At 36.6% G+C, this 26,319-nt stretch overlaps 4 protein-coding genes and 1 pseudogene across 11 annotated transcripts in view; 1 reads left to right on the plus strand and 4 right to left on the minus strand.

Annotated features, from left to right (window-relative positions):
- The first annotated feature begins 26 nt into the window (after positions 1–26).
- Positions 27–3,262, plus strand: LOC110769520 (sulfite exporter TauE/SafE family protein 3-like). 2 transcript variants are annotated; one of them, XM_021973518.2, is made up of 12 exons: positions 27–326; positions 615–774; positions 881–1,087; positions 1,163–1,227; positions 1,320–1,356; positions 1,441–1,517; positions 1,585–1,671; positions 1,789–1,839; positions 1,963–2,184; positions 2,472–2,565; positions 2,695–2,835; positions 2,936–3,262. In XM_021973518.2, exons 1-12 carry the CDS (start codon positions 162–164, stop codon positions 3,010–3,012), a joined length of 1,383 nt encoding a protein of 460 aa, XP_021829210.1. In that variant the 5' UTR covers positions 27–161; the 3' UTR covers positions 3,013–3,262. The 2 variants fall into 2 exon arrangements, with proteins under 2 accessions (XP_021829210.1, XP_088107395.1); XM_088251269.1 differs by lacking the exon at positions 1,320–1,356 and having other exon boundaries at positions 1,163–1,303; positions 1,450–1,517.
- Positions 3,263–3,322: 60 nt separating this feature from the next.
- Positions 3,323–4,245, minus strand: LOC148295497 (protein PLANT CADMIUM RESISTANCE 8-like; annotated as a pseudogene).
- Positions 4,246–5,034: 789 nt separating this feature from the next.
- Positions 5,035–6,996, minus strand: LOC110769506 (cytochrome P450 CYP82D47-like). The gene is made up of 2 exons (XM_021973492.2): positions 5,870–6,996; positions 5,035–5,795 (listed from the first exon to the last, which is right to left on the minus strand). The coding sequence occupies exons 1-2, from the start codon at positions 6,812–6,814 to the stop codon at positions 5,172–5,174; spliced, it is 1,569 nt and encodes a 522-aa protein (XP_021829184.1). The 5' UTR covers positions 6,815–6,996; the 3' UTR covers positions 5,035–5,171.
- Positions 6,997–8,417: 1,421 nt separating this feature from the next.
- LOC110769492 (putative plastidic glucose transporter 3) overlaps positions 8,418–26,319 on the minus strand; it is a 62,965-nt gene continuing 45,063 nt past the window's right edge. Inside the window, exons 2-17 of one of the 7 annotated variants that reach the window (XM_088250822.1) lie at positions 15,760–15,818; positions 14,972–15,116; positions 14,641–14,746; positions 14,471–14,538; positions 14,262–14,394; positions 13,505–13,604; positions 13,286–13,398; positions 13,042–13,135; positions 12,181–12,334; positions 11,943–12,086; positions 11,745–11,818; positions 11,457–11,545; positions 10,902–11,016; positions 10,274–10,458; positions 9,201–9,303; positions 8,418–8,710 (exon numbers count right to left, since the gene is read on the minus strand). In XM_088250822.1, the coding sequence (XP_088106948.1) occupies positions 10,276–10,458; positions 10,902–11,016; positions 11,457–11,545; positions 11,745–11,818; positions 11,943–12,086; positions 12,181–12,334; positions 13,042–13,135; positions 13,286–13,398; positions 13,505–13,604; positions 14,262–14,394; positions 14,471–14,538; positions 14,641–14,746; positions 14,972–15,062 (1,464 nt within the window). In that variant the 5' untranslated portion in view covers positions 15,063–15,116; positions 15,760–15,818 and the 3' untranslated portion in view covers positions 8,418–8,710; positions 9,201–9,303; positions 10,274–10,275. Of the gene's footprint in view, positions 8,711–9,200; positions 9,332–10,273; positions 10,459–10,901; positions 11,017–11,456; positions 11,546–11,744; positions 11,819–11,942; positions 12,087–12,180; positions 12,335–13,041; positions 13,136–13,285; positions 13,399–13,504; positions 13,605–14,261; positions 14,395–14,470; positions 14,539–14,640; positions 14,747–14,971; positions 15,117–15,539; positions 15,677–15,759; positions 16,108–26,319 lie in introns of those variants that run through there. The other 6 variants (XM_088250821.1, XM_021973475.2, XM_021973478.2 and 3 more) reach the window with 6 other exon arrangements.
- Positions 18,068–25,891, minus strand: GC5 (golgin Putative 5). Its single transcript, XM_021973441.2, has 20 exons — positions 25,725–25,891; positions 25,432–25,586; positions 23,994–25,012; positions 23,492–23,563; positions 22,740–22,814; positions 22,474–22,588; positions 22,233–22,294; positions 22,095–22,142; positions 21,350–21,634; positions 21,203–21,262; positions 20,996–21,079; positions 20,774–20,839; positions 20,599–20,697; positions 20,298–20,516; positions 19,871–19,985; positions 19,574–19,794; positions 19,272–19,331; positions 19,078–19,191; positions 18,502–18,576; positions 18,068–18,398 (listed from the first exon to the last, which is right to left on the minus strand). Exons 2-20 carry the CDS (start codon positions 25,583–25,585, stop codon positions 18,366–18,368), a joined length of 2,976 nt encoding a protein of 991 aa, XP_021829133.2. The 5' UTR covers position 25,586; positions 25,725–25,891; the 3' UTR covers positions 18,068–18,365.

Consider the following 26,319-nt stretch of genomic DNA (forward strand, 5'->3'; position numbering starts at 1 on the left):
GTGAGGAAGAGGGGTTCCTCACACCTACACTACCAACGTGCCATAGGGGTTCGAAACTGAGATCACTAGCGTGCAAGTCAAAGCCTTTTCCACTGGGCTAGATCCCGTTGGCATACATATGTAATAGTTTTGGTTATACTGCATTGGGGTTATCTGAGAAAATGGCTGGTAAGATTGGAACTCTTGGAGTTGGTTTTCTGGTTTTATTAGCATTATCATCTGCAGCAGTTTCAGCACATGAAGAAATGTTGGGCTCACAACCTTCAAGCCAGAATATTACTGGGAAAGAGGTTCAATCTCACTTGGGTTATAAGCATGTGTGGCCTGTAAGTCCTATTTTCTATTACCTTTGTTGGGTTTGTTGCCTAAATGCATGTTAGGCTGCTGAGAAAATGTGCCTTGCCCAAGGATGATCTATTTGGAATGTAAAAACTGTTTTGTTGTAAATCTTCTACCTCCCTGTTATATATACCTTTTGTTCTCTCTGTTTAACCAGTAAACAAACAAACAAAAACTCATATTTTTTTCAATACATTTTAGTAGGTAAAACTGAATGGCAGGTCTTAAATGGTGCTTCCAAATAGTTCAAACTTTGTAGTGATGATCATATACAGGATATCAGATTTGGCTGGAAAATCGCGGTGGGTACGATGATTGCATTTGTTGGGGCAGCATTTGGGAGTGTGGGAGGTGTTGGTGGGGGTGGCTTTTTCATCCCAATGCTCACCCTCATTATTGGATTTGACCAGAAATCATCAATTGCAGTCTCCAAATGTAAGAACATAGATATACTTTCATATATCACAGTTTTAAATTCATCTCATTCATCTTGTTCTTTTCTGTTCAAACACCTAAATTTTGCTTCTTTGTGGTCAGTCAGGTATGATCACGGGCACAGCAACTGCAACGGTCATGTATAATTTAAGGCGAAGGCATCCTACTCCTACACTTGACCTGCCCATCATTGACTATGATCTCGCGCTTCTTTTCCAACCTGTGTTGGTTCTTGGGATCAGCATTGGCGTTTCTTTGAATGTGGTTCTTTCTGACTGGATGATCACCATCCTACTATTTATTGTGCTCTTAGGTAACAATTTTCTAAGCCGCAAATCTTCTTCCTTTACATCTTTCGAGAACTTCCTTGAGTGGTCGTGATCTGCAGGGGTATCAACTAAGTCGTTCTTCAAGGGTGTTGAGACATGGAAAAGAGAAACTATAACTAAAAAGGCGGGCTTTAAACTTTTCTTTGTTGTTCAAGTTGATTGTATATTCTGCACTTCTAATCCATCTAATACTTCAACTTGTTTCATTATTTTTAGAACATGTTTGATGCTTCAAAACAGTTGCAATCAAATGGTGGGTTGGCCTATCATTTCTTGATGACCTATTCAAACTCCGACATATACATATTGCAAGTCTAATTTGCTCTTACTAATGAAGATGTTGAAGACAAATATATTCCGGGAGGCCCAAGCAATGGCACTCTAACAGAAACCAAGGAACCTGAACGAACAGCGGTAAAATATATGAAGCTTAACTTCTTTTATGTATGGTTTTAAGGACTGACTTAAGCAACCGTCCCAGGTTCCTGTTCTTGATAATGTTCGCTGGAAGGAACTTGGAGTAATTGTTGCTGTGTGGATCATAATACTGGCATTGCAGATTGTTAAGGTTTTTATCTAGTTTCATACGCATTTGATGTTCCTTTGAAACTTTACTATTTGGAATTTCCCTTCACTTCTATGCATTAAGAAATCCAATTGATCGAAATCCTACTTTTTCACACAGAATTATGTGGCAAAATGTTCACTGACATATTGGTTGGTAGAACTCTCGCAGGTACCTCCATGCTCCTTCTATCAAGAAGACAAACTTCCTTGTGGCTGCAAATATGGCTTAAGTAAGAATCCCATTATAATGAGAACTTTTTTCTTTTTCTTCCTTTCTTCCTGTATCTATCAGATTCCGGTGGCTGTTGGTGTAACTTCATGTCAGGCAGTTAAATTGTACAAAGGCCGGAGAGTAATTGCATCCAAGGGAGAAGAAACCCCAAAGTGGCCACTGTACAAGCTTGTTTCTTATTGTGCCTGTGGCACGGCAGCTGGTATGCTTGGTGGATTGCTTGGCCTCGGTGGAGCGTTTATGTTGGGTCCAATGTTTTTGGAGATGGGAATTCCTCCTCAGGTACATTTCATACTTCAAAATTAACAATTGATGTTTGTTTTTCTCGAGTTTATCTCACAATTTTAGTATTCAATTACATAATGAAGCACACTTATTTTTTCTTGGAAGTAAAATCAGCTTGAAAAACACATGTTACATTAGTTACACCATAATGCACATTTTTTTTCCTAATTTCACTTCCTTAACCCACCACTTAAAGAGGAGAAGCCATCCATCAGAAACTATTCTCTCTTTAAGTAATTATCTGATACCTTAAGTCCTTATTTGTGATGAGAACTTTCATATAGGTGTCAAGTGCCACGGCCACCTTTGCCATGACATTCTCTTCATCCATGTCTGTTGTAGAATACTACCTCCTAAACCGCTTTCCAGTTCCTTATGGTAACTTTTTTAGCCATTCAAGTTTTCTTTGAAATTTTAGCCATGACATTCTCTACACAAATGGATGTTTACAAGAAATTTTATCTATTAAAAGAAATGTTGGTTTCTTTCATTGTAATTCTCTTGCAGCTCTCTACTTTGCTGCTGTGACTACTGTTTCTGCAATCGCAGGGCAACATGTGGCAGGAAAGGTGATTAAGAAATTAGGAAGAGCATCTTTGATTATCTTCATTCTAGCTTTCACAATATTTGTGAGTTCACTGATGTTAGGTATGTCTCATTCTTACATACATGCACTGTTTCCTTTTGTTCAAAGCCAATATATTTATGATTATATGGTGAGCGAATGCTTTTGTTTTCCTCTAAACAGGTGGGATTGGCATAAAAAACATGATTAAAAATATTGAGCATAAAGATTCCTTGGGATTTCAGAACATCTGCACTTGAGGAACCTAGTCTTCTTAAGGGCCTTAACTAGGTTTTCCAGAGACTTCGCAATGTCGTTATCATTTTATATCCAGTCTTTGAGCCAAAGAATTTGTAAAGCAGCTTTAAATTTTGGGGTAGAAATATTTATCACGAAGAGAATTAGTGAGATCATTGGAACATTAGTGCATATCAAGCTAACATAACATTGATTGAGATGAAAAGTATGTAAGGATTGGAGACTCACCTTATACAAAACAATCATTGGCATAGATACTGCACAACTTTACTTACATTGCTTCAAATTAACAGAAAAGGGCACAAGCTATGAGGATGGGATCGTATAACAAGCTACAACAACAAGCGAATGACCTCAGAAATCACATTATAAGCTTATAAACATAACCCATAGTTGGAAGAAGAGCAAAAAAATGATATACTTTCTAGGGGTGACAAAAACTTTCACTTACACATGGCTTGAGTCCGAGGAGGAATTTCTGTGGTTCTGTCCTCAGTCCATTTAACAAGAATTCCATTCCATCCTGCAGACAATATTCAACAAATATAATTATGACTTCTTTGCCGAAAAGTTCACCAATAATTATTTCGTTTGAGAAAATTTTAGTCCGAAAATGCTTTTGGTTATTTGTAAAGCAAACATTATAAACCCCATTAGTCCATGGTTCACACTAATAGAGAAGAAATTGGCGATATCGAATTTGCTATATGATTTTTCATCTATCAAATATAAATTAAGTGTGAAGCACTAGACTAGTTCTGTGGTGGATACCTAGAGCAGGATCAAATCCTCTGTTTCTGAGCTCTCTGAATTCTTGACAAAGACAACAAGAACAAAAGACATGGGAGATCACATATGTGGTATGGAGCTTCTACCAGGTTATACCTCTGCCTCAGCTTTGTTCTCTACTTTGAGCCCATAATCATCAATAAGTATATGAAGCTTCCCAGGTGGCAAGCTGCAATGACCAAGTTTTCATCATTCACAATAGTCCGGTAAACAGTGCAAATTAGCTGGGACTTCAAGTCTTCAACTAAATTTTTTGCAAGAAGCTTAAAGTGACTTCGATGGACATGATGGAAAACAAAAGACTGTTCAACCCATTACTCTAATGCATGACCATATGAAATAAATTTAAATCATAAAAATTGCATATACGATGAGGCCTTACGCGTTTCTCCTTCATCCGATACCTCTGCGATCTGCCCAAATGTCACACAAGGTAAAAATGCTGTCAAAACAAAGAATTAACATAATTAGATTGAGGTCAACCAATTTTAATGTCATCTGTAGTCTCCTTGCCATGCAATGTGTTCTAAGGTAAGAATATACAGGCTTATTTGTCTTCAATTTCATAAGATTTTGGTAGATAAATGAAGGCATATTGAAATGAAAAAAAGGGAAGATAAAAAAGATTCATGAGCATAAAAAAGTTATCATTAGTATGATCTTCATGAAATGTACGCATTTCGCTAGTTTAGTCCAATCTAATTTAAGTTCCCTTTACCCAAAAAAAAAAAAAAAACAAGGTTTAGTCCTCCCTATCAAAAGGACCCTAATGTCACCAACTTGGACTTGCGAATGGGTGGATTGTATTCATGTTGAATTTAGCTAAAGAAGGAGATTATCCATTTTGCAACTCATGAGGTTGATTGGTTGAACTATGATCGGCTAGCGAAAAATGCGTTTCACTGGCTAAAGGGCTGATGTCTACGTTTGATGTGGAACATCGACCAATTTATGTCCACAGCGTTTTCCTATTATCATTATCCCCGTAGCTAAAGACCAACATGTGTTGGGGCCCATTCTCTCTCTCTCTCATTCTCTCACCTGTCTAGTTTCTCTAGGGCTATACCAAGCGTTATCCTTCAATGTTTTGCCATGGGAAAGCTGGTCCTGTTCTCTCTTGATTAATTTTCTTCTTGTTCATCTATTACTCTTTCCATCGTGCATGAATTGGAACCCATTTGTCAAAAGTAGAGGAAACGCATCAAGCTTATATATGAGTGGAAGATTTACGAATATGAAGCTCATAAGTAGAAGATAGATTTAGTAAAGTCAAGCTTTTTAGCTTAATACATTCAGAACATATATGCATATGTGCATTTTGTTTTATATCACAGTATTTATTTTCACACATAGCTATGTTCTCATTCTGAACTTATTCATAAAGATGTGGAGACAAACGTGGTTTGACGAGGACATCAAGAGGGGTGAGTTTCGTGTTAGTAAGTCCAACGCTTCCAGTCATATCAACTGGTGCATTTCCTCGGGTCGTGACATCAAACGAATGAAGAAAACTAGCCAAGATTAAAAGCGTCATCTGAAGAGCAAAACTTATCCCAGGGCATGCTCTTCTACCACTCCCAAACGGCATCAGCTCAAATTGCTGACCCCTAACATCAACATCCTTATGGGTAGTGAGAAATCTCTCTGGCTTGAACTCCATCGGGTCGTCCCAAACCCGAGGGTCAGTTTGGATCTTCCACAGGTTCACTAGCAGCCATGTGCCTTTTGGAACCTGGTACCCTCCTACAGTACAGTCTTCTGTAAACTCCCTCTGGACCGAGAGTGGTCCAGGTGGGCATAAACGCATTGCTTCTTTAATAGTGGCCGGCAGGTACACCAGATTATTTATATCTGACTCATTCAGCAGTCTTCTTTTGCCAACATGCTGGTCAAGTTCTTCATAAACTTTCTTCAAAACTTGGCGGTTGTTCAAAAGCAAAGAGAGTGTCCACGTCAGGGTCACCATGGTTGTGTCACTCCCTCCAGCAATCATAGCCTGCACAATCAAAACTTTGGTGATTAATAAAACAAATTTAGCATATACCATTGAGGTCGTTGTTGTAAATATACCAAACATGTTGCTTTGATGACGGTATCAGCATCGAAGCCAGCAACATATGCTCCATCGATGGCTGAAAGCATGACATCCATGAAATCTTGATCTTTCCCTTTAGTTCTTTTCTGCTTGTGCTCCTCCAACCATTCCGCAAGAATACTGTCCAGTTCTTTGGCAGTTCTCTTCATGGCCTTCTGCTGTCCACCCAAATCCAACCAACTAAGCCAAGGAACAGCATCTCCCAACAGAAACAATCCCAGCAAATGAAAGAACTCCCCCATGGCTTTTTGCCACCGCCTTGCCTCCTTCTCCTCACTCAAATCCCCATTCATAAAGCATCTCTTTCCAGCAATCATCCTAAAAACCACATTTAGAGTCAAACTTCCAAACCACTGCTTCATCTCCACCAAAAGCTCCCCCGACCCTTCTTTTCTGTTGCTCCATAGAGTGTACAGCTCTTTTAAGCTCATCTCTACTTCGGATGCTTTAACGTTTCTCAGTAGCTCGAGCCTGCGGTTTGAGAGTAGCTCGAGGGATGTCAGTTTGCGAATTTCACGCCAATATGGACCGTAAGGGCTAAACCCGACCATGGCAAAGTTGTAGCTCAAGTGCTTAATCCCTAGCGTAGCGGGACGGGAGGAAATAGCTATATCGTTTGTGGTGAAGCAATCCTTGGCCGCCTCCCAAGTACTTATCACCAGAGCGGAGTGGATGCCAATATTGACGGTGAAGATTGGTCCATACTTGCCAACCAAGGAAGCCAAAGCTATGTGAGGAAGCTGAGATCCTCCGAATAGGTCGAGATGACCTAGCAGAGGCCACCCACCTTCCACTTTTGGTGGTTTGGGACCCTTGGCTTTGGCACTAGAGCTTGATCTCTTTATGATAAAGTAGGAAAACACAAGTATGGCTAGGATTCCAGCTATGGCAGTGTTTAGGCATGGGAGATACAACTCCATTGTTGAAAAGGAAAGGTTGAGGGTAGCTAGCACTTGTGCAGAGGTCCTTATATTTATGTTGAAAATGAGGGTAGGACAAATGCAATAATTGAGATTGTGGAAAATAAAGAAACAAGTTACATGGAAGAGTACACAAGACGCAACAAAATCCCAAATTCTAAATAAAGCACACAAATGAAAAAGAAATTGTAACACCACGCAAAATCAAGAAAATAGGAAAATGAAAATAAAAACAAAGAATTTTTTTATATTTTTATATTTTTATATTTTTATTATATTTTAAATAATAAATTCAAAAAATAACTAGTCCTCCTATTAAGAGAAAAAGAAAGGATGACCAATTAAGGCCTTCCAAAATCACAGCCAGGTCTTTTCCGGGAAGGCTGGAGGTGTCTCCTTAAAGAACTTTCCTAGACACTGTAACGTTGAAAGTAACTCATTAGAGTTGCCAAGAGTTAACTCCTTCCAAGAGGGTCCTATGAGTTTTAATCATACTTTAAAAAAACTAAAAATAAATAAAAACTGAAATAAACACAACAATTCAAGCAAGAATTTAAAAGAAGAGTTGGAATTTTTGCATCAGGTCTCCAAGACGCATCTTTAAGTCCTTATCCACTTTCAAATAAATCCTTATGAAACATTTAAAAATAAGAAGCAAACCAATTATTTCCAATTTAGAAAGAAAAACAAATACACAAAATAACAAGAAGAAAAGAATTTTATTTTATTTTTTCATTTTTCTCGGTTTTGTTGCACTTCTTCAAAATCTAAGGCTCCACCAACGAAGATTAAATGATAACCTGAAATAAAGAAGAAGATAAAAATTAATAATGTAAAACAATTGAGAAGAAAATTTGAAATTGTTTTATTTTATTTTATTTTGAAATATTTTCGGTTTAGTAAAAAAAAAAACCTATCTTTTAATTTGATTTGATTTGGTCGGTTTGTTTGATTTAACGATTTTTATGCCCCACCCTAGTTTCTATAATACTTAGAAGGCACCTTCAACTATTTATTTCTGCCGAAGCTATTGTGCTTAACCCAACCCAGCCCTCCATGCTCACTGGTCAACAGCCTGCAAAGTCAAGCCCAAGTAAACCAATAGCTTTGTTTTGATGGGCTAGACCAGCATGGTCGAATACACCAATTTACATTATATAAAAAATTTATCGTACTGATTTGATATTCTAATTCTAACTACTCTAATGTCCGGGAAGAATGTTCGAATTTGAGTGTGAGATACACTGCTTCGGGAAGAATGTTCGAATTTGAGTGTGAGATACACTGCTTTGGCAAACTGACCTAACCTAACATCTGCTTACTAAACTGGTCAGTTCAGAGTTAAGACGATGGAATAAAAACTCACTGATTCAAGATTTTTGATGAGATCTGGCACAAACAAAAGTTATTAAATAGGATTTTAGTATATTAGATATATGATGAACAATTGAAGCGGTGGGGGAGGGATTTCAACAATCCATATTTAATTTAAGGATTAAGAAATTTATTCCTCTTCATTGAGGAACTCCTTAAGTCTCTTTTCAGTCTTAAATTTTAATGATGGCGATGGCTCGGCCAAAACAAACCAAAGTAGCAGTTACCCTCAAGGAAAGTCCATTATTTTGATGGAACAATTGTATTATATTATTCCGAGAGTGAGGTCAGGTCCGCATGTATTACATTGACTTGTAAGTTTCAGTAGCATCAATATGCTCACAAAATATCTGAGGGAAAAAAAAAAACCTCTAGTAATATACATAGGCCTTCCAGGATGAGCACTTGATAATTAGTTCCCAAATTCTCCAGCCACAGCATGATGCTAACTTCGAACCGGAATTCAGGCAAACATACAAAGATCTGAGAATCTCCAGACTACCTTATTGTTCATTTATCTCCCTGCAAATCAACATGATACATCAATTCATATGAACAAAAATAGCATCAACCAATAAGGGAACTCCCATATAAATGACAACTTTTTTCCACAATCTGGCAAGTTTTCTTTTCATCTGTTTTGGACTTAACATCTGGCAAGTTTAACTAAACAAATTTCAGCTAAATTTACAGAGCTGATATTAAAGCACAGGGATCGACTCAGAGGTCTTGACAGTTGACACTAATTCAAACAATTTGACACCAGATATTGTTAACCCAGACTTCTGGTAGAACTTGCCAACTTTCTGTGACCAATCATCTAGTTGGAATAAGAATGGGGAGTAATTTAAGATTAAAGAAAACTATTCTGAAAGTCAAAATGCAGTAGGAAAACGACAAAAAAAATTTGAAGCTACATAAACCAGTTTTTTAGAAAGTCACATGTTCTTAATCTCAGAAAAGAATGAGATATTTGAGGATATGAAGGAACAACATTAATTGGAAACTCAACTCAGCGAGCATGGCAATACATTATGGGCAACAGTGAGTCTTGAGTTCCATGATTAGAAAAGAAACTTCAGCTTTGTGTAAAGAGTAATCTAGTTTTGTTGAACCTACAGAGACGAGCAAACAAAGCAAAAACTGGTCTTTAATTAGTCTTTCCCAGATAAATCCAATAATAAGATATTAAGGTAACTGCGCACAATTAGGGAAATAAATAGGATGAATTTTTTTGGCTAAAAGATATGAAACAAGAAGTACATAAGTTCAGTACATAAGTGCAAATATGATATCCAATGGAAAAAAAAGGTTTAAAATACTGCAACAGTATTCTTCCTAAGATAATAACTCAATGCATTAAATCAAGGTAAGCTATTTCTGCCTTGTAAATAAATTTCATGAGATTTTTTTAAAAATACACTTCTCCCTAAATTGAACAGGTACATAGGTAATGAGTATTTATCAATGACGCATGCATACACATATTATATGCTGTTTAGTAAGTTTTTAAAATTATTTACCCTCTGGATACTAACATCTAATTAATTCCTCATGCCACACCATCCATACAAGAAACCGGTAATTGTTGAGCCATGCCAGATCATTGGGGTAGCCCCAATGAGCTTATGACACTAGTTGGATTTCGAACTCTAGACTTATGATTCTTGAGGCATTTATTTAGGTCCGCTTGCTAGTTGATCAGTTGAGCTTACCCCCTTGGTTAACTTTGTTGAATTAGTATTTGATGAAAGGGTCAAAATGTGGCTGCAAAGGAGCAACCAGGAACTATGTTCCTTGAGATTCAAGAGCTACCCCTCAAAATGGAATCCTTTTATGATAATTGCTTAAAAGTATTAGACTACGTGATATTAGGGAAACAGTTTACAGAATTAGTATTCAGTTAATATGAAGAAAAAAAAGAAGTCAACTTTCAAGTTACCAGCATCTATTATGAAACTAAACTAAACAAACACCTTTTGTTCAACTTAAAAAGAAAAATTGGTAGAGTCAACATATGGAACAAGATTGGTGTAACAAAAATAAAGAAACCTAACCACAAATAAAAATAACAAAAATAAATACCTTCACTGAGGTGGAATAAGTGCAATTTCAATTTCTTGGAGTGACTTTCCTTTTGTTTCCACTACATTTCTCTTCACAAAAATCACAGCCAATAAACAAAACGTAGCAAAGATTGTATACAGAACTATTGGCCCGATTTGCTCCAGCAAGGGTAAAAACAATAGACCAACAAAGAAATTGATCACCTGTTGGAGGCACCAAAATTTATTAGTGAGATGTCATTAAAATTAATAAATTTGGAGAATGAAATCCCTTCTTCGCTAAAAAAAAAGTTCCAAATTTCAGTAGAATCCCTATTTTTCACATTTTCTACAACATAACCTGTTCTTTTTTGACACAGCTTCAAAATTATAAAAAATTAAGTTGGAATATCTAGAAATTCATTTTGGTCAATAAGGGTCATGAAGTTCAAAAGTTTTTAACCACTAGTGATGTAATTAAGAGGAGAAGGAATTTTTTGTCTAAAATACTAGAGCCACTGTAGATAAAAATTATTGCTTTCATAGATTGCATGATCATCAAGTTCGTAAAAATATGTTTGGTAGACAAGTCATATGTCAACTCCCACAATCAAGAAAATAAAAGGTGAAAACAAGCCATATATGGAAGAACTATAGAAGACAATTACCCAGTGGACAGCCATGCAAACTGACATTGCCTTCGCCCTGATACGCCCAGGAAGAATTTCTGACAGGAGGAGACTGGGCACTGGACCAGCTCCAAGAGAAAACATCAAGACAAACCTGCATAATCCATTTGATAATAAAGTGTGGACAATTACAAATCAAAAAAAACTTCTATGCATGTTTGCTTTATAATTTCAGTCATGTAAAGATAGCATGGGGAATTGTAAATGTGCATGCACAATGAATTAAATTAATAAACTGAATAGTTTATGCTGAAATTGTGTATAGCATTATTATATGATATTTCACTCAATCACGTCAAACTTTTATCATATCATGTGGAATTAGGTTTGAATCTAGAAAAAAGAATGGCTTACCAACATGCATTCATGTTTACATTTTTAATCATCCCAGGGAAAGACCCATTTCAAAGATTCCAAAACTATCCAATGTGCTGCCATAACCAAGCATTGTTTTCTTCTTTATTTTATCTTTACATATTATAACATAGTTTTCTGTCTTTTCTAAAACAAGGTTGAAGAGGATTGACTACTCACAGCAGCATGCCACCAACCGATAGACTCAATGCTCCAGATCCCGATGCATAAGAACTTGCTCCAGTTACTTGAAGACCCATTGCCACTGCCTAAACCAAGAAATGCATAAAAGGTTATATAACGTCAGTTTTCTAGTTTATTTAATGCAAACAAAAAGGAAAAACCTAAGTAGGAGGAAATGCAATATTGGTAAGACAGATACCGCAGAACAGACATAACTGACAGTTCTGATACCAATATTTCAGCTCAAAAGTTGGCATCAAATATTCAGTGTTTTTAGGAGCTTACCATGCCAGAAAAACTTCCAAGAAGAAGCACCTTTCTTCCAAGCTTATCCATCAAGATCATTGCAACAACTGACCCTAGAATAGCATAAAGAAATCGACCAAAAGATAAAAATAATAGTACAATGAATACATGAGGAAACAAATAAGCATAATCTCAAAGATGCAAAAATAAAATGCTTGAGAGTAAGCCCAACCATACCAGATAGATTCGCGATCCCAACACATATGTTTGCCAGATCTGACGGCACCCCAAAGCTTTTAAAGACAGTCGAAGAGAAATAGAATACAGCATTTATGCCTGATAGCTGTTGTAAAGCAAAAATGGTAGACCCAATGAAAACCACTGCAAAATATGGAGGCGATAAGGTAATCATGCAGAAGGAAGCATATATGTCAAATCTAAATAAATCATATATTAATGTGAATTAAAAATATACTTTTGAAATGTCGGCCATACAGTAGCTCTGAGAACTTTACTGCTTCAAGTTCATCCCCTCTGTCAGACTTTGACAATTCTGCTATTGCAAATTTAACATGTGCTGCTCCTAAGAGTTTCTCAAATTCAGCTTCAGCTTCAGTGCCTCTTCCTCTCTGAACCAAGTCAGGAAAAACTTTTAGCATCAATGTTGATAAATAGCCTTCAATGGGTCAAAAATAAAATGAAACGCATTATATCTGACTCATACCTAGTATTAGCAGGTGAACAAATTATCACAGCTCTTATAATCCTTGTATAATATCACCAAAAGGCATGCATATATGGGATAAAAAACAGAAAAAAAAAAAAAAACAAGAAAGAAAGATTGCACCAACATATAATTCTGAGCATTAACATCCAACTTTTCCGATAAACGAGAAAATGAACCTTCTCTCTACTGGAAACAATAGAGAAAGAGAAGGAAAAATAAAAGAAGAAAGTAAAAGAATTAACTTCATATCCCCCTTTAAGCCAGAATTGGATTACGAAACACGATTATCAATCAGATCACTCCAGATTTATATACAAACTGGATTAGGAGATGACATACATGATAATCAAATGAATTATACTAGACAACAGGTACATTCATACCAAATATACATACATACATATATAAAATATATTAATTCCCTAGACAGCAGTAAATAACAAACTTTTTACTTAGTATTTACATATCAAAATCCAATGCCCCTAAAGCTGCAGAGATCTCAACCAATTCAAGACCAACAAATAGGAAAAGTTATATTGAACTGAACACAAGACAGTAACTTGACCAACTGTTTTAAAGATTGGTGATTAAGAAATGAGAGCACATAACCTTGAAAAGCCACTGAGGACTCTCCGCACAGAACTCCATGCAAACAGCAAGTACTGCAGCAGGAACAGTAGACACCCAAAAACAAACCCGCCACCTAAGCATCAATCATGTTGATAGAAAATAGTGCTTTAGATAACTGTTGGAAAATAAATAAGAAGCGTAACATAAGAACTAAGAAATAATAGATGAAAACTTGAAATAAAAAGTTTTCGGGAATATTGTGATCCCATGAGATTTATCTTACCAACCCACAATATCCTTGGCTGGGAGTCCAATAAAGAGAGATCCCATAAGTCCAAGGCATGTCGCAATTTGTGTGAAGCTCCCAAAAGTACCCCTTATAAAAGCTGGTGAAATCTACTCAAGTGAACAGAGCATGCTTAAATATTTAAGAAGATCAAATGGAGACTAAGCAATTTCAATTGACAGTTGCAGAGAAAACAACAAAGATAATTTTTTACACCTCTGACACATAGATAGCAGCAACAGGTGGGCCAATGCCCATCCCAGTTCCAACAAATATCCTCCCTAAAAGCATGCCCCATAGACTTTTGGTTGTTGCACTGAAAAATCACATTAAAATTGTTTAAAACTCATATACTTCAGCTACCAGAGGAGTATGTGACACGCAGAATTCCCTAATTGTGATAGATGTAAAGCAGTAAAAGAAACTTTTCTTCAGTAAGTAATATTTTTTTTTATCTGCAAAACTTATAGTGAGAGGTATAAGGAGGAAACATGTAACTTTGGATCACGTAAAAGGTCATGATTTATTTTTAGTATTTTGTTTAAGGTTTAGGGTTTACAGTGATCATAAACCTTGGTTATGTCCTTCTGGTGGTCATAAGAGTAGTTGAAGCAAGGAAGCTATGGTTTTGTTTATCTGGACACCTTTGAGTGCAAGGTATAAGAAGGAAAAGCATGAAAAAGTTGGATCACGGAAAAGGTGGTCATGAGTAATTCATGATTTCATTCTCAGTATTTTGTTTAGGGGTTTTCGGGTGGTCACAAACCCTAATGATTTGATTTTGGTGGTCATAAGTAAATTCCCTCCCTAGTGGCATAAATCCAAATTGGTTATATGACACTTGATCCTTTGATTAGTCTGTTCTATTTCCTTTCCCCACAATTCCATATTGTGACGAATCCATTTAAGTTCTTTATATTTCCCATTTGGGAAAGGCACATTATACATGCCTGCAATTTTCATAACAAATTACCTCATTGATGCACCGATTATCATCGGCAATGCACACAGCTGGAATGCCCTTCGATGCCCAACTCCATCTAGAATCCATCCACTAAATATAGATCCAAAAAAAGCAGCCCCTAAACAGGTACTCACTACTAGACCTTCATTGAGATAGAAGACATGATATCAAATTATGAAATCCATTTAGCTAAGAGAAGAGCCAACAACACTAATTACCCTTAGCCAAGGGATTCCCACTGAAACCAAGGTCCATAGAAATGCTATCTAGTGTCTCATTAACCACTCTGCATTAGCAAAAACAACAAAGAGTATGCTATATAAGTTAGCAAAACATATAAATAAGAAAAACAGAAAAGGAAATCTGAGTTTCAGGATTAGGGACGAACCCGAGATGGTAGCCAAATAAGAATGAAGAAAGAGTTGCCACAAGCATATGCGGCAAAGAGTGTCTCCATGAAGGGTTTCCAATACCTTTTGCATTCACTAGACCTACTAAAACCCATACAAGGAATCAGCCCCAAGTGAGTACTATTTATGGTAGTATGTTTGCACTTCAAACCAAATGATCAAAGACTAATGAAACTTCTAAATAGTAATATATAACCAATACAGGAACTTCCAATCCCAAAGTAAATAGAGAAAACGCTAAAGCTGTGTAATACCCCAGATATAGGAAAACTAAAATATAAAATTAGTGAGAGAGCAATCCAGATGTACCTGAACTTTCTTCTCTATCATAAGCATTGATATGGTCCTTCGACGCCACACGCTTGTATGCCGAGTAGGCATCGAGATGACGACCCCGCATAGCAAAATTGTAGAAACCTTGTCTAAAGTCTGACAGATAATGTTCTGCAGCCGACTGCAAAGACCAGCCAACACTGACCAATTAATTTCTAACCAGTTCAGTATTTTTCTTTATTCTTCATTTGTAATTCGGTCCATTCCGAACTTCTGTACTATTTATTTTCATTTTACTAACCAATCTAGAACACCAAAAGCCGCATTGCCAGATTAACACAAAAATCACAGTACAGACTTCAGTCATATAACATTTTTTTATATCAGATCCAGTAAATCGTCGACCAAGATTTCAACAACACATATACAAACAAACATGTATAGGCATGCATATCATATATGTATACTTTAAAGCGAAAATTTTGGAAATTGGACGGAAATGTGAGAATCGGGATCAAATGCAGGGAGATCATTTGCCATAGAGGAAAATTGTGCTTCAAATGAAAACGGCGCAGTCTTATACGGCCAGCAATGGAAAACTCACCATTTTCTTCAAATAAATTATAATAATAAACAGCACAGACAGAGAATTTTCAGCTTTACTCCGCAGACAGAATCTTTAAAAAAAACACTTATTTCTGATTCTGCTGAATCCAACTCTAAACCATAAAAAAAAAAAAAAAATTGCAAATATACATATACACATGCATTTACATAGGAGAGAGAGAGAGAGAGAGAGAGAGAGAGAGAGAGAAATTGAGTACCTGTGTAAAATGCAGAGGCTGAAAACGATCTGATACAATTCAATAGAGAGAGAGAGAGATTGAAGAAGATGGAGGAGACGGAGGCTAAAATGCGCCGGGGGTGGTGAGATGAAAAGCTGAGTCACTGTGTGTTATGCGTCAGTGTCAGCTGTGTGACTGAAGACAAGGAAATCTAAGCGAGCATTTCGAAACCGTCCCCTGTATATTCGGGGAGAGAGAAGAGAGAGGGGACAAGGGGTTGATGCTAACGTGCGCTACGGGGCGTACTGTATGCTTTTGTTTAATTATTTTTCCACATTGATGCACATGGACTTCCCACTGGTTTAGTGATTACGCAAAGAGAAGCAGCTGCTTCTACAGTCTCTACTACGCTACACAACAAACTTTAAAATTTTAAAAACTTAAATAAAAAACCAGATTGAGCTCCCTGAGACCAACACGTGTGCGCAGCGCAACGCAATTGTTGCGGGAAATATGGATCTTGTGTTTTGCAGGTCTCAGAGACAAATCTAGTTCCTCCAATGCCGTGTTGCCACTTCACACAAACAACAGCTAATTATTCTCCCTTTTTTTATTTCCTCTTCTCAAAATATGCTTCATACAATATGGTAAATATATTTGTCACACACTTTGGTACGCCATATTTGTCAGAGGTGGTAATGTATGTTGCTCAATTAATATTTATAACTCGTGTTTCATTTATTTAAATATAAACATACTACAAAACCGCTTTTAATTTTAACAAATAAGTTGCTAATACAATTGGGCAGATACACTGTCTCGATCAACTAATTTAATTCCCGTCTCCATTAGTTATGGAGTTAATTGGGTAAAATTAGTGTTTTGTTTCATTTGGTGCTATATCTCTGTCCCGATGTTGATTGATGTAGTTGGACAAACCTGGCGTCATCATTGAAATGGGTTTCATTTTTTCTAGACTCATTCTGTGGTTGGTGAAGTTGCCTACTAATATTATTGTTATATTTTTTTTATTATTTTCAATGAAATTAAATGGATCCGGTCGTGGACCCGTTGTTGGCATTTCACAATCAAAACGTAGTATAAATAAGGAATGGAATGGTGCACACATAACAAACACACGACTTGTGAATTCTGACGTGTGACTTGTGAATTATGACGTGTGAATGGTGCACACAAAGACATGATAGAGATTGCATTCTTGTTGACACATACCCACCATTCTCCCCTTCTCTTTTGCCAAATCAAAAAGTACAATTCTTATTTTACCCTCACTTTACTCTCCATTCCTTTTCTTTTCAAGTTTTTTTTTAAAAAAAATTTATTTTATATAAATGATAGTCTAAATTACTCTAAATTAATTTAATCTACAAGGAAGGAAACTTAAACTTGAGTGTAAGGGATCATACTCATTGCCCTTAGCCAACTGGCGCAACTCACATCTTCCTTCTCAAGTTAAAATAAGTATTATCAAATATTGAAACAAGAAAAAGAGTAAACATTTAGGGCTTATTTGGTATCCAACTCAAAATTCATTATTATTATTATGTTTTAAACGTGAGTTTTTAAATATTGATTTTAAGATCTAAAAATTTGTTTGGTATTGAACTCCGAACTATTTTTAAGATCTAAAAAAATTTAAAATTAAAATTACAAAATCTGAAACCCTAAATTTCAAAATTGAAATTAACAAAAGAAAAGGAGAGAGAGAGAGAACTCTGAAATCTCACTTTTTTTGTTTTCAATAATGGGAGTGTTTTTTTAGTTTATTTTGGGTTCGGGTTTTTAAAAATGAGCTTACCAAATGAGTTTTTATAGCTTTAGACTTAAAATCTGTTTTTGATTTCAATAATGGGAGTGTTTTTTTAGTTTATTTTGGGTTCGGGTTTTTAAAAATGAGCTTACCAAATGAGTTTTTATAGCTTTAGACTTAAAATCTGTTTTTGAGTTTATAAAATTGAATCCAAATAGTATACCGAACGGCCCTTAGTTGTAGGTGAGTTTTAGCAAGCTCCTCAAATTCCTTAGTTGTAGGTGAGTTTTAGCATGCTCCTCAAATTCCATGCACCGGACACGGCCCAACTTGTGTGCTCAAATAAAACTGCGGGAACATTTTCCTGAGACCCAAATTCAGACGAAAATGGGCATCTAGTCTCAGCAAATATGCGACCTTCACGGTTTCGATTTGAATTCTCTCTGACCAGAACGATTTGAATTTCTTTAGCAAGGTGAACCATAGGAAATAAAATTACTTGAATATTATAAACGATCCTTAGAGAAAAAGGATTTTTTAAAAAATGAATTCATTTTATTAATAAAGTAAATCAAATAAAACAAAACTTGAAACATTATAACCTGGAAAAAATAAAGAAGAAGAAATGTGACAGTAGGGTTCATGCTATACAACAAATCCCCCTGAATTACATACATGTTTAACAAGGGCGGCCATATAATATATCCTTTCAATAGTTGCTACCCAAACTCTTAGGCCAAGAAAAACTTTGGGAGACCCAGAATCCAAATATAAATTTTCAACAAACAATTGCCATCAGTATGTATACAATATGAGATATAAAACTATATACCATGAACTTCATGAATTCGAAGACGAGTACTATAAAGTAAGGTTAGGCTCCAACTGATGAACTCATTATCTGGATCTGTAGATATACATGCGAAGATATAATTGTACGACATTAGAAGGGTAAAGTCATGAGCTTTTAGGGAAAAAAATAACTCAGGCTTTTCTGGGAAAAATATTACCTTGTTGACAAGCAAGTTTACTTGCTCTCTGTACATCTCCTTCAAGTCTACAATATCTGCGCGAAGTTCCTCCAGCTAGACAGACACATGGAACCACTTTGAGATCAGGATTTGACATAAAATGGCGATTTTTGTGCATTCCAAATAGAGTAGATAAATAGAACAAATTGGAAAATGACAAATAAGGGAAATTATTCACTTTGGTGCAACTAGTCATACATGTTAACAGAACTTGGTTCATGTCGACTAATATCAAGTATTTTAAACTCGAAAAGTGATGATGGTTTCTCTGGACAAAGAAAACAGCATAGCAGACAAATATGAAGGCAGATTAGATAAATCCTCCATCTGTCGAAAGTTTGCCTATGCAGGCTGTCTGATTTTTACGGATAAATTAAAATTCTATACAGAAAAAGTCTCTCTCTCTCTCTCTCTCTCTCTCTCTCTCTCTCTCTCTCTCTCTCTCTCTCTCTCTCTCTCTTTTATAATTTCAATACACGCCTCATGTACACAGCATTCATAGATCAATGATTCACTATCATTGCAAAAGAATTCCAACTGGAAACTTAAATGTACCTCCTCATCACGTTCGCCCATTAGCTCCAGTGCAGCAGAGTGCCGCCTCCTTAGTGCATCTAGCTCTGCTCGTATGCTGGGTAACATGCCAGCCTCTGCCCGTAACTTTTCACACTGCAGCAATGTAATCAATTTCAAGCTCAATTATAAACAAGATACCTCCACAAAAGTATTATTACAGATTGAAACTCAACCTGTTCTGTCATTTTGACTAACTCCTCAGCAAGAGAATCGCGAATGGATTCCATGGATGCCTGAGTAACATTGATGAAAAACGTCTTAGGTAAAACACAACAATAAATATTGTAAGGGGCTCAAAAGTCCACGATAGATCCTTTAGTTTTTAATTTTTGAAAACATAACGCTTTACTTTCAAGTTTCAACAATAGCAGCTCTAAGTAGAGCTCAAATAGGGAATACTTAATACCATAGCAAACACTATAAGTAATGTAGAATTAAATTTTTGTATATGCGGAGCTCAGAAAGTAATTCATACCAAACGAGACATGTAAGATGCAAGTTCACCCTCCTTCTGACGAAGGGAAGCTTCAAAAGCACTAGGTGTCATGCTCTTCATATAGTAAGGGCTCATGGTTGCCTCCCCAGCATTTCTCCTCTCAGAGAAACTATCGGATGAGTCCAAAGATGCTTGCAGAAAATAGCTTTCCTCCATGCTCCCCAGGCTGCTAGCACTTGACAGTTTTCGGCTCAAGCTTCCTGTTAAAAGTTACAAAATGTATAGCCTAGACGACAGACAATCAAAACAGATGTAACATAAACCAAAGTATCATACCATTCTCTAAAGCCGAACTGTGCCTTGTTATAGCACTTTGATCAGATACAGTAGTAGAACGCACACGAGATGTCCTTTCCAAATCCAACCTAGCAGCTTTCTCCTTTTCTACCTCCTGTCAAAATCAAAAACTCAATTCAGGAAAGCTAATGATCACTAATGTTATATATTTTGAATAAGGAATTCAATTTTGGATATGCTCAGAGAAGTTTTCTATCAACTGTTTCGTCCTTTTCAATTGCCTTACTCCTTACTTCAGATCTTCAAATCAACTCTTGCTAATACAAATATTAAAGGGAAAGGTAACTTCATTTAACAACCCGACAAATAAATAGGAGGCGAGAGCCCAGGTTTCATGGCATTGAAATATAGTAGACTGACACTGATAAATTTAAATAAAAATTTATCAAGGAACCCAAAGCACCACCTGCTGTAGCAGTTCCCTATGCATCAATGCATCTTGTAACTCTTGCTTATGTTTTCGCCTGAGTTCCCTAATTTCTTCTTCAAGCTGGTTTGCACGGCCTTCTTGAGTATCAGCTTCTTCCTTTGCTGCAAGGTACTCCTGCCTATTTTCAGCTGCTCTTTGTCTCTCCTTTTCTAGAGACTTACTTAACTGGGATTGTTCAGCTCTAAGACATGAAATCTGAAGTGTATATCTGGTTTAAGTTAATAAAATGATAGCAATAATTGATAGTTTCCAATGATACAACCAATAAAAAGCCAACCTGAGCCTCAAGAACATTAATTCGAGATAAGGTTTGAGACAAGCGTTCATTCACAGATCGCTCTCCTTCCTCAGCAGCCGCAGCTTTGGCCTCTGCTTCCTATAGAAGCAGTAAAAGATCAATGATATGTACATATTTCAAATTAAAACCATAACGGCTAAGACGTTCCACAAACCTGGAGCCGAGAGTTAAGAGACCTCTCAACAGCTGCCCAAGCTTCTGCCCTTCTTGAAGTTGTTTCCTGTTACCAGGGAAACAATCAAAACTGAAATCAACTCCATAGGATTGAGTCAAGTAAACTAAAGACCAGCATCCAAAGTGCACAAAAATCCTGAGAATATTTCCAAAAAATGTGTTGAAGTAGTCTAAAAAAAAAAGCATTGGAATATGCATTAACCTGCATAGCTTCAATCTGCCTAAGAAGAGGCCTGGTAGATTCTGGTACTTGCGTAATCAATTCCTCACATCGCCGCTCACTTGCCTGAAGAAAACAACAGCTAAGTCAAATAAATTGCAAGATATTTGCAACAATTGGAACAAAAAAAGAAATATAAAAAAAAAGTGAAAAATTGGTTTAATGACAATCAAAGACAGCTTTACGGACTTGATAATGTCTCTGAAGATCCTCAATGTCCCGGCGAAGCATGTCTTCCCTAAATACTGCCTGAAAAACAATAGATAGATCATTTAGGCCATCACTTTTGGCAGGTCAGCTAAATTAACCAACAATTACAATACTCGAATAAAAAACCTGCTGCTCCGTTCTAGTCAGCGTTTGTCGTAATTCTTCAAGTGCCTGAACTAGCATAGCTTCCCGTTCCTCAGACTCTCTTAGACGACTCTCAAGCTCAGATCTGGCTTCACTGTTGGCACGTGCCTCTGCCATCGCTTCTGCCTCCTTGGCAACAGCCAAAGCATTAGTATAATACTCTTTCTGTGCTGCGAGTTCTGTTTGGTGCTTTTCTATAGTTTCCTGCAGCAATTTTTCTGTAGCCGTCTTGTCCCTCTTGATACTCTCCACTTTATTTTCTTCTACCTGAAGGTAAACCACAAACTTGCATATTAGTAATGAAAGGCATTTTGCACCACAGGCAAATTCAGTAAATGTAAATTCATTAACCATGTGTATAATATCCTTGGCAGTAGTTCCTCTAGATATTTAAATTAGAATATGCTTGTAAGACAACATATAAACTATTATAATAATGTTCCTGGGGTAAAATAGTTGACTGTTTTAAGATATTATGAAATTGACTACTAAGAAAGCAGGCGACATAAAAACAGAAATATGATCAAGAAATCCTGTGGGATAATCCATTATCCAATATGGAAGCTTTCGGCAAGCAGCTTTGAGAAAAAAAGGAAAACAAGTGCTTCATCAATTTATGTGCTGTAACTGCAATGTCATTTCAAATTTTATGATGACTGAAAGAGTTGTCTTTATCAAACTAAATCAGAGAACCACAATTTTAAGGATTCTAACATAACTGAATTACCTGAAGTTTAGTAATCAACCCTTTCTTCTCTTCTTCAAACTCTCTGATCTAGTTTTCAGAGAAAAAAGATAAGAATACCTAGCAGTGAAAGGATTAAAGAATGACAAAATCAGACAATGAATAAACCGGCTAGCATACCTGAGCCCTTAATTTCCTAATCTGCCCTTCTTGAGCAGCCTGCTTTTTTGAAAGTTCTTCACCTGGTACATAAAAATGCATAAATGAAGGAATTTCCATAATGATTGATATGATTGCATAAAGAAACCCTCCTTGCATCCACAATAGAACATTGGCTAGGTTGAAATACACTATGAAGCACAAAATATGTACATATTGAGCATCTCAAGAGAAACAGAGACAGACAGGGACAGAAAGAGACCTTCAGCCATAACTTGATTAATTATTTCATCCTTTTCCTTCAGAAGAGCAGCTGCATCACTTTTCTTATTCTGCTCCCGCCGAAGCGTGTCCCTTTCCTTAGTAAGAGCATACACCTGCAATCACAAGTTGGCATAGACCCTCCAATTATCAGGAGCTGAATTAAAAATAGGCAAGTACCCAATTCATCAAAAACATAACGGGGCACGTATAACACCTAGATCAATCCAAGCACAATTATAAACAAGACTTTATGAGAAGACCTACCTTCCTTTCAAGTGTTGCAACCCTTTGATGGTATTCCTCTCGCAGCGACTCGACTTCTGCATCATTGGATTTTCTCTGTTCAATTATTTTCACCCGTTAATATGTGAACATCTATAAGAAAAATAATTATTAAAATTACAATACTATATGGCTGATAAAGCAAATTGGGAAAGAAAAAAAAATTGATAATGCGAATGTGAACTAGTCAACCGTGGTTGGTTTCAAGAAATACCAGAAATTTTCCAAAACATGAAACATATAATGAGACAACCATCAAATTGTATGTGCAAACTTATAATTCCATAACATGAATGTTACACTAACAAAGATCAAGCATCAGGAATGCTTTTGGGCAAAATGAATAGTCAAATTAGAATCTATGCCTTTATTTTACATTTACACACAAACAATTTTGAAGAAAATGTTGAAATCAAAATTGAAAGAAGAATGCATTTTAAAATTTCAATATTAACTCAACATAAACCACCCACAAGAGGAAGTAGCATGAATATAGCAAAGATAATTTCATCCAACAATTCTCCACAGATGCTTCATTCAGTGACAAGCTGCGGGGGCAACTACCTCCCTATAAGAATTTCCGTGATTTGCCTTTATGCTGGGTTATAAATGGAAGATGGTAGCAAATACAAGTGCATTATACACCAAGAGTGAAAAATCAAAGTAAAGCATGCATGATCAAGTCATTATTTTATCTACTCAAATGAAGGTATAAAAATATATAAAATGCATACCTTCAAATCCTCGATCGCAGATTTTAATTGCTCATTTTCGTTCATAAACTTTGCAATCTCATCAGCTTTTGCCTGGAAAAGGAATCAAATATATCAGAAGTTCAGAACTGTAGATTACATACAATGAAACAGACATTAACAATGTAACATAACTGCAACCCAAGAGATCCACAACGAAGAAAGAGTATTATAATTCTTCTCTTGTATTTGTCGCTACTTTAACTTAATTACCATATACAGAAATACAAAATGTTTCTATTTTCCTAAATCAACAGACACAGACACAGACAACACCATCTGCAAGAGGAAAGGTGTTCGGGTTAACTAAGCAACCTTCATAAACCTCCGATATATGTAGACAGCGCTACTAAATTAAAGAAATCCAGTCAAGAAGTTCAGTAGTATTGTCTCAAGTGTTCCGCTAAATGAACAGGGATAATAATAAATTGTTGTGATCTTATGAGCTCTCAAATAAGATGCTACATAATCATTTATCATGTACCTGGGCCTGTCTTGCAGCACCTTGCAATGCAGCTTCCATCATCTTCATCTCCATCTTCACCTTCTCCAATTCAATCATAGCATCTGAAGAGTCAGACGCATTTTCCCCTAAGCTCAGATGTTGCTGTTTAACATCAACTTCATTATCATCAGCTTGTTGCTCAACTTCAGGTTCATCAACAATGGCATTATGCTCTTTTGAAACCGATTCAGAAACCGCATCCGAAGCATCATCAGAAGGATTTACACCCGGTGGTTGATTGGTAGAAGATCTACCACTATGAATTTCCCCAGTGGTAACAGAGTGTAAACTGGAGGGCTCAATCAAACCTCCAGGCTGGCTATCAGTTGGAGTCTCACCTTCAACCATAGCAACTGTTTCAACAATCTCTCCAGCCTGAGTCATATGTCCATCCTTCTGCTCTACTTGTGTCTTTTGTTCATCCACAGTCTCATGCACATCAACATCATGTGCCTCACGCGGAAGAACAGTATGACCCTCCTCAACTTGATCTACTTCAACAGCTCCTGACTCACCCTGCAATGTTTCTGGATTTACTGAGGGTCCCACTACTGAAATCTTGTTGTCATCTTGTGAACCCACAGATTCTGATGGGCCATCATTCTTAACAGTGGGTTCAAAGGGCTCAACTGGCAGTGAAGATGATTCAGATTCAGATTTTTCAGGCTCTGCTACCACAGTCTTTGTTTCCTCCACCGTTGCAGCATGCTTATCATCTGTTTCTTCCTTGACAACTTCAGTTTCCTCCTTATCAGCCGTCTGTTCAATTGAAGAGTGTTGTAAAGTTTCTGTTTTGACCCATTCCTTTGCCTCAACAGTAGATGGTTTCTGTGGAGATTCATATTCCCCTGATGATTTGTCAGCCTTTGGCGGATGCTCTGAAGACTCAGCTTTCTGTGATGAATCAACACTACTTCCCTCATTTGTTTGTCCCATAAAGGACATAACAGGATCAAATAGCAATTTCCTTTCAGTAGACGAAGGCCATAATCCTGAAGCTGTCACACATATAGAGGGGACATCTTACTTTCAACTTTCATGCAAAAATAGATAACACAGCATAACTACCAGAATTCCTTTTTCCAAATTAATCTTATCATTGAAAACTCTGTTCTACCCGAAACTAGAAACACAATGCAATTAAATACGCTAAGGAAATCATGATTTACAACTAACGGAAACTGCAACTTATATAACCACCATATATAAGCTCCAAAATTAGTATTTTCCTTTTGCCTTGGTTGTGTAAACCAAAATTTGAGTTGCTCAGCCATTTTACTTCATGAAGCATAGAATGTAGCTCCTTCTCTACCCAATAATCAGTACTATAATTATCATTAACAAAAATACCACAAATAAAAAATAAAAAAAAGAGACAGAGCGATACATATGAACAATGTGTGAGCTTGAGAAGTACCTTCATTACCGGATTCGGCCTTCTCTTTTTCTTCGAACCCAAGGGCGCTATCGAAATTCTTCTCGATGTTCTTGACGCTCTCCTGGAGCTTATTCACGGCCCCGGCGAGATCGGGGAAGTTCCCCAAAGAGACTTTCCCACTGAACCACGCCATTCTTTAAAAAAAAACACCGAATCAGATTCAATTCAAATTCAATTATAAGAACCAACCATAAACTGAAATCAAATTTGAAAACTGATCGAGATCCAATTCCAAATAGGTCGAATCAGAAAAAGGCAAAAGAGAAATGAACCTGGTTGAGGTGGTCCGATTAATTCCTGGTGATTCAAATCATGGCGTATGCTTTTTGAGCTGAAGAAGGAAGCTTCTGTGAGATTCACGGTTGGTTTCACGAAGGGTGAAATTAGAGAGTGGTTTTGTGGAAAGAGACGGACAATAGGGGGTTGATCCGAATTCTGATAGCTCTGTAAAGTGAATTTTTAAGTGCTGAGTACGATTAAAAGCCTACGACGTCGTTTGTTGTCCCAGCATGCAATAAATTATTTTTGGGTGCCTTTATTTAATCCCAAAATATTTATAAGTTAACCCAACCAAAAAAATCGCATAAAAAAATCCCCAACAAATTTTTTATTATTATAATGAAGTTCCTTTTTATTTTATCTTTGGTGATACAAGCTATAGCGAGAAAGGATAATTGTTTTTAACCACCTTGAGCTACAAGCCCCATCACTAGTCTCTCTACATGTTCCCGCTCATAGAGAGTAATTTTCCCTGCAGATTAGGTGTTGTGATCAACATGAGCTAAAAGATGAGAGATACATGCATTTCTTGTTGGGACAAGGCTCACCCAAGATGTGTACAGATGAGAGAAGCTTGATTTGCTAGTT

The sequence above is a fragment of the Prunus avium genome, chromosome 3, assembly GCF_965620075.1.
Source record: "Prunus avium chromosome 3, drPruAviu1.hap1.1, whole genome shotgun sequence".
NCBI classification, from domain to species: Eukaryota; Viridiplantae; Streptophyta; class Magnoliopsida; order Rosales; family Rosaceae; genus Prunus; species Prunus avium.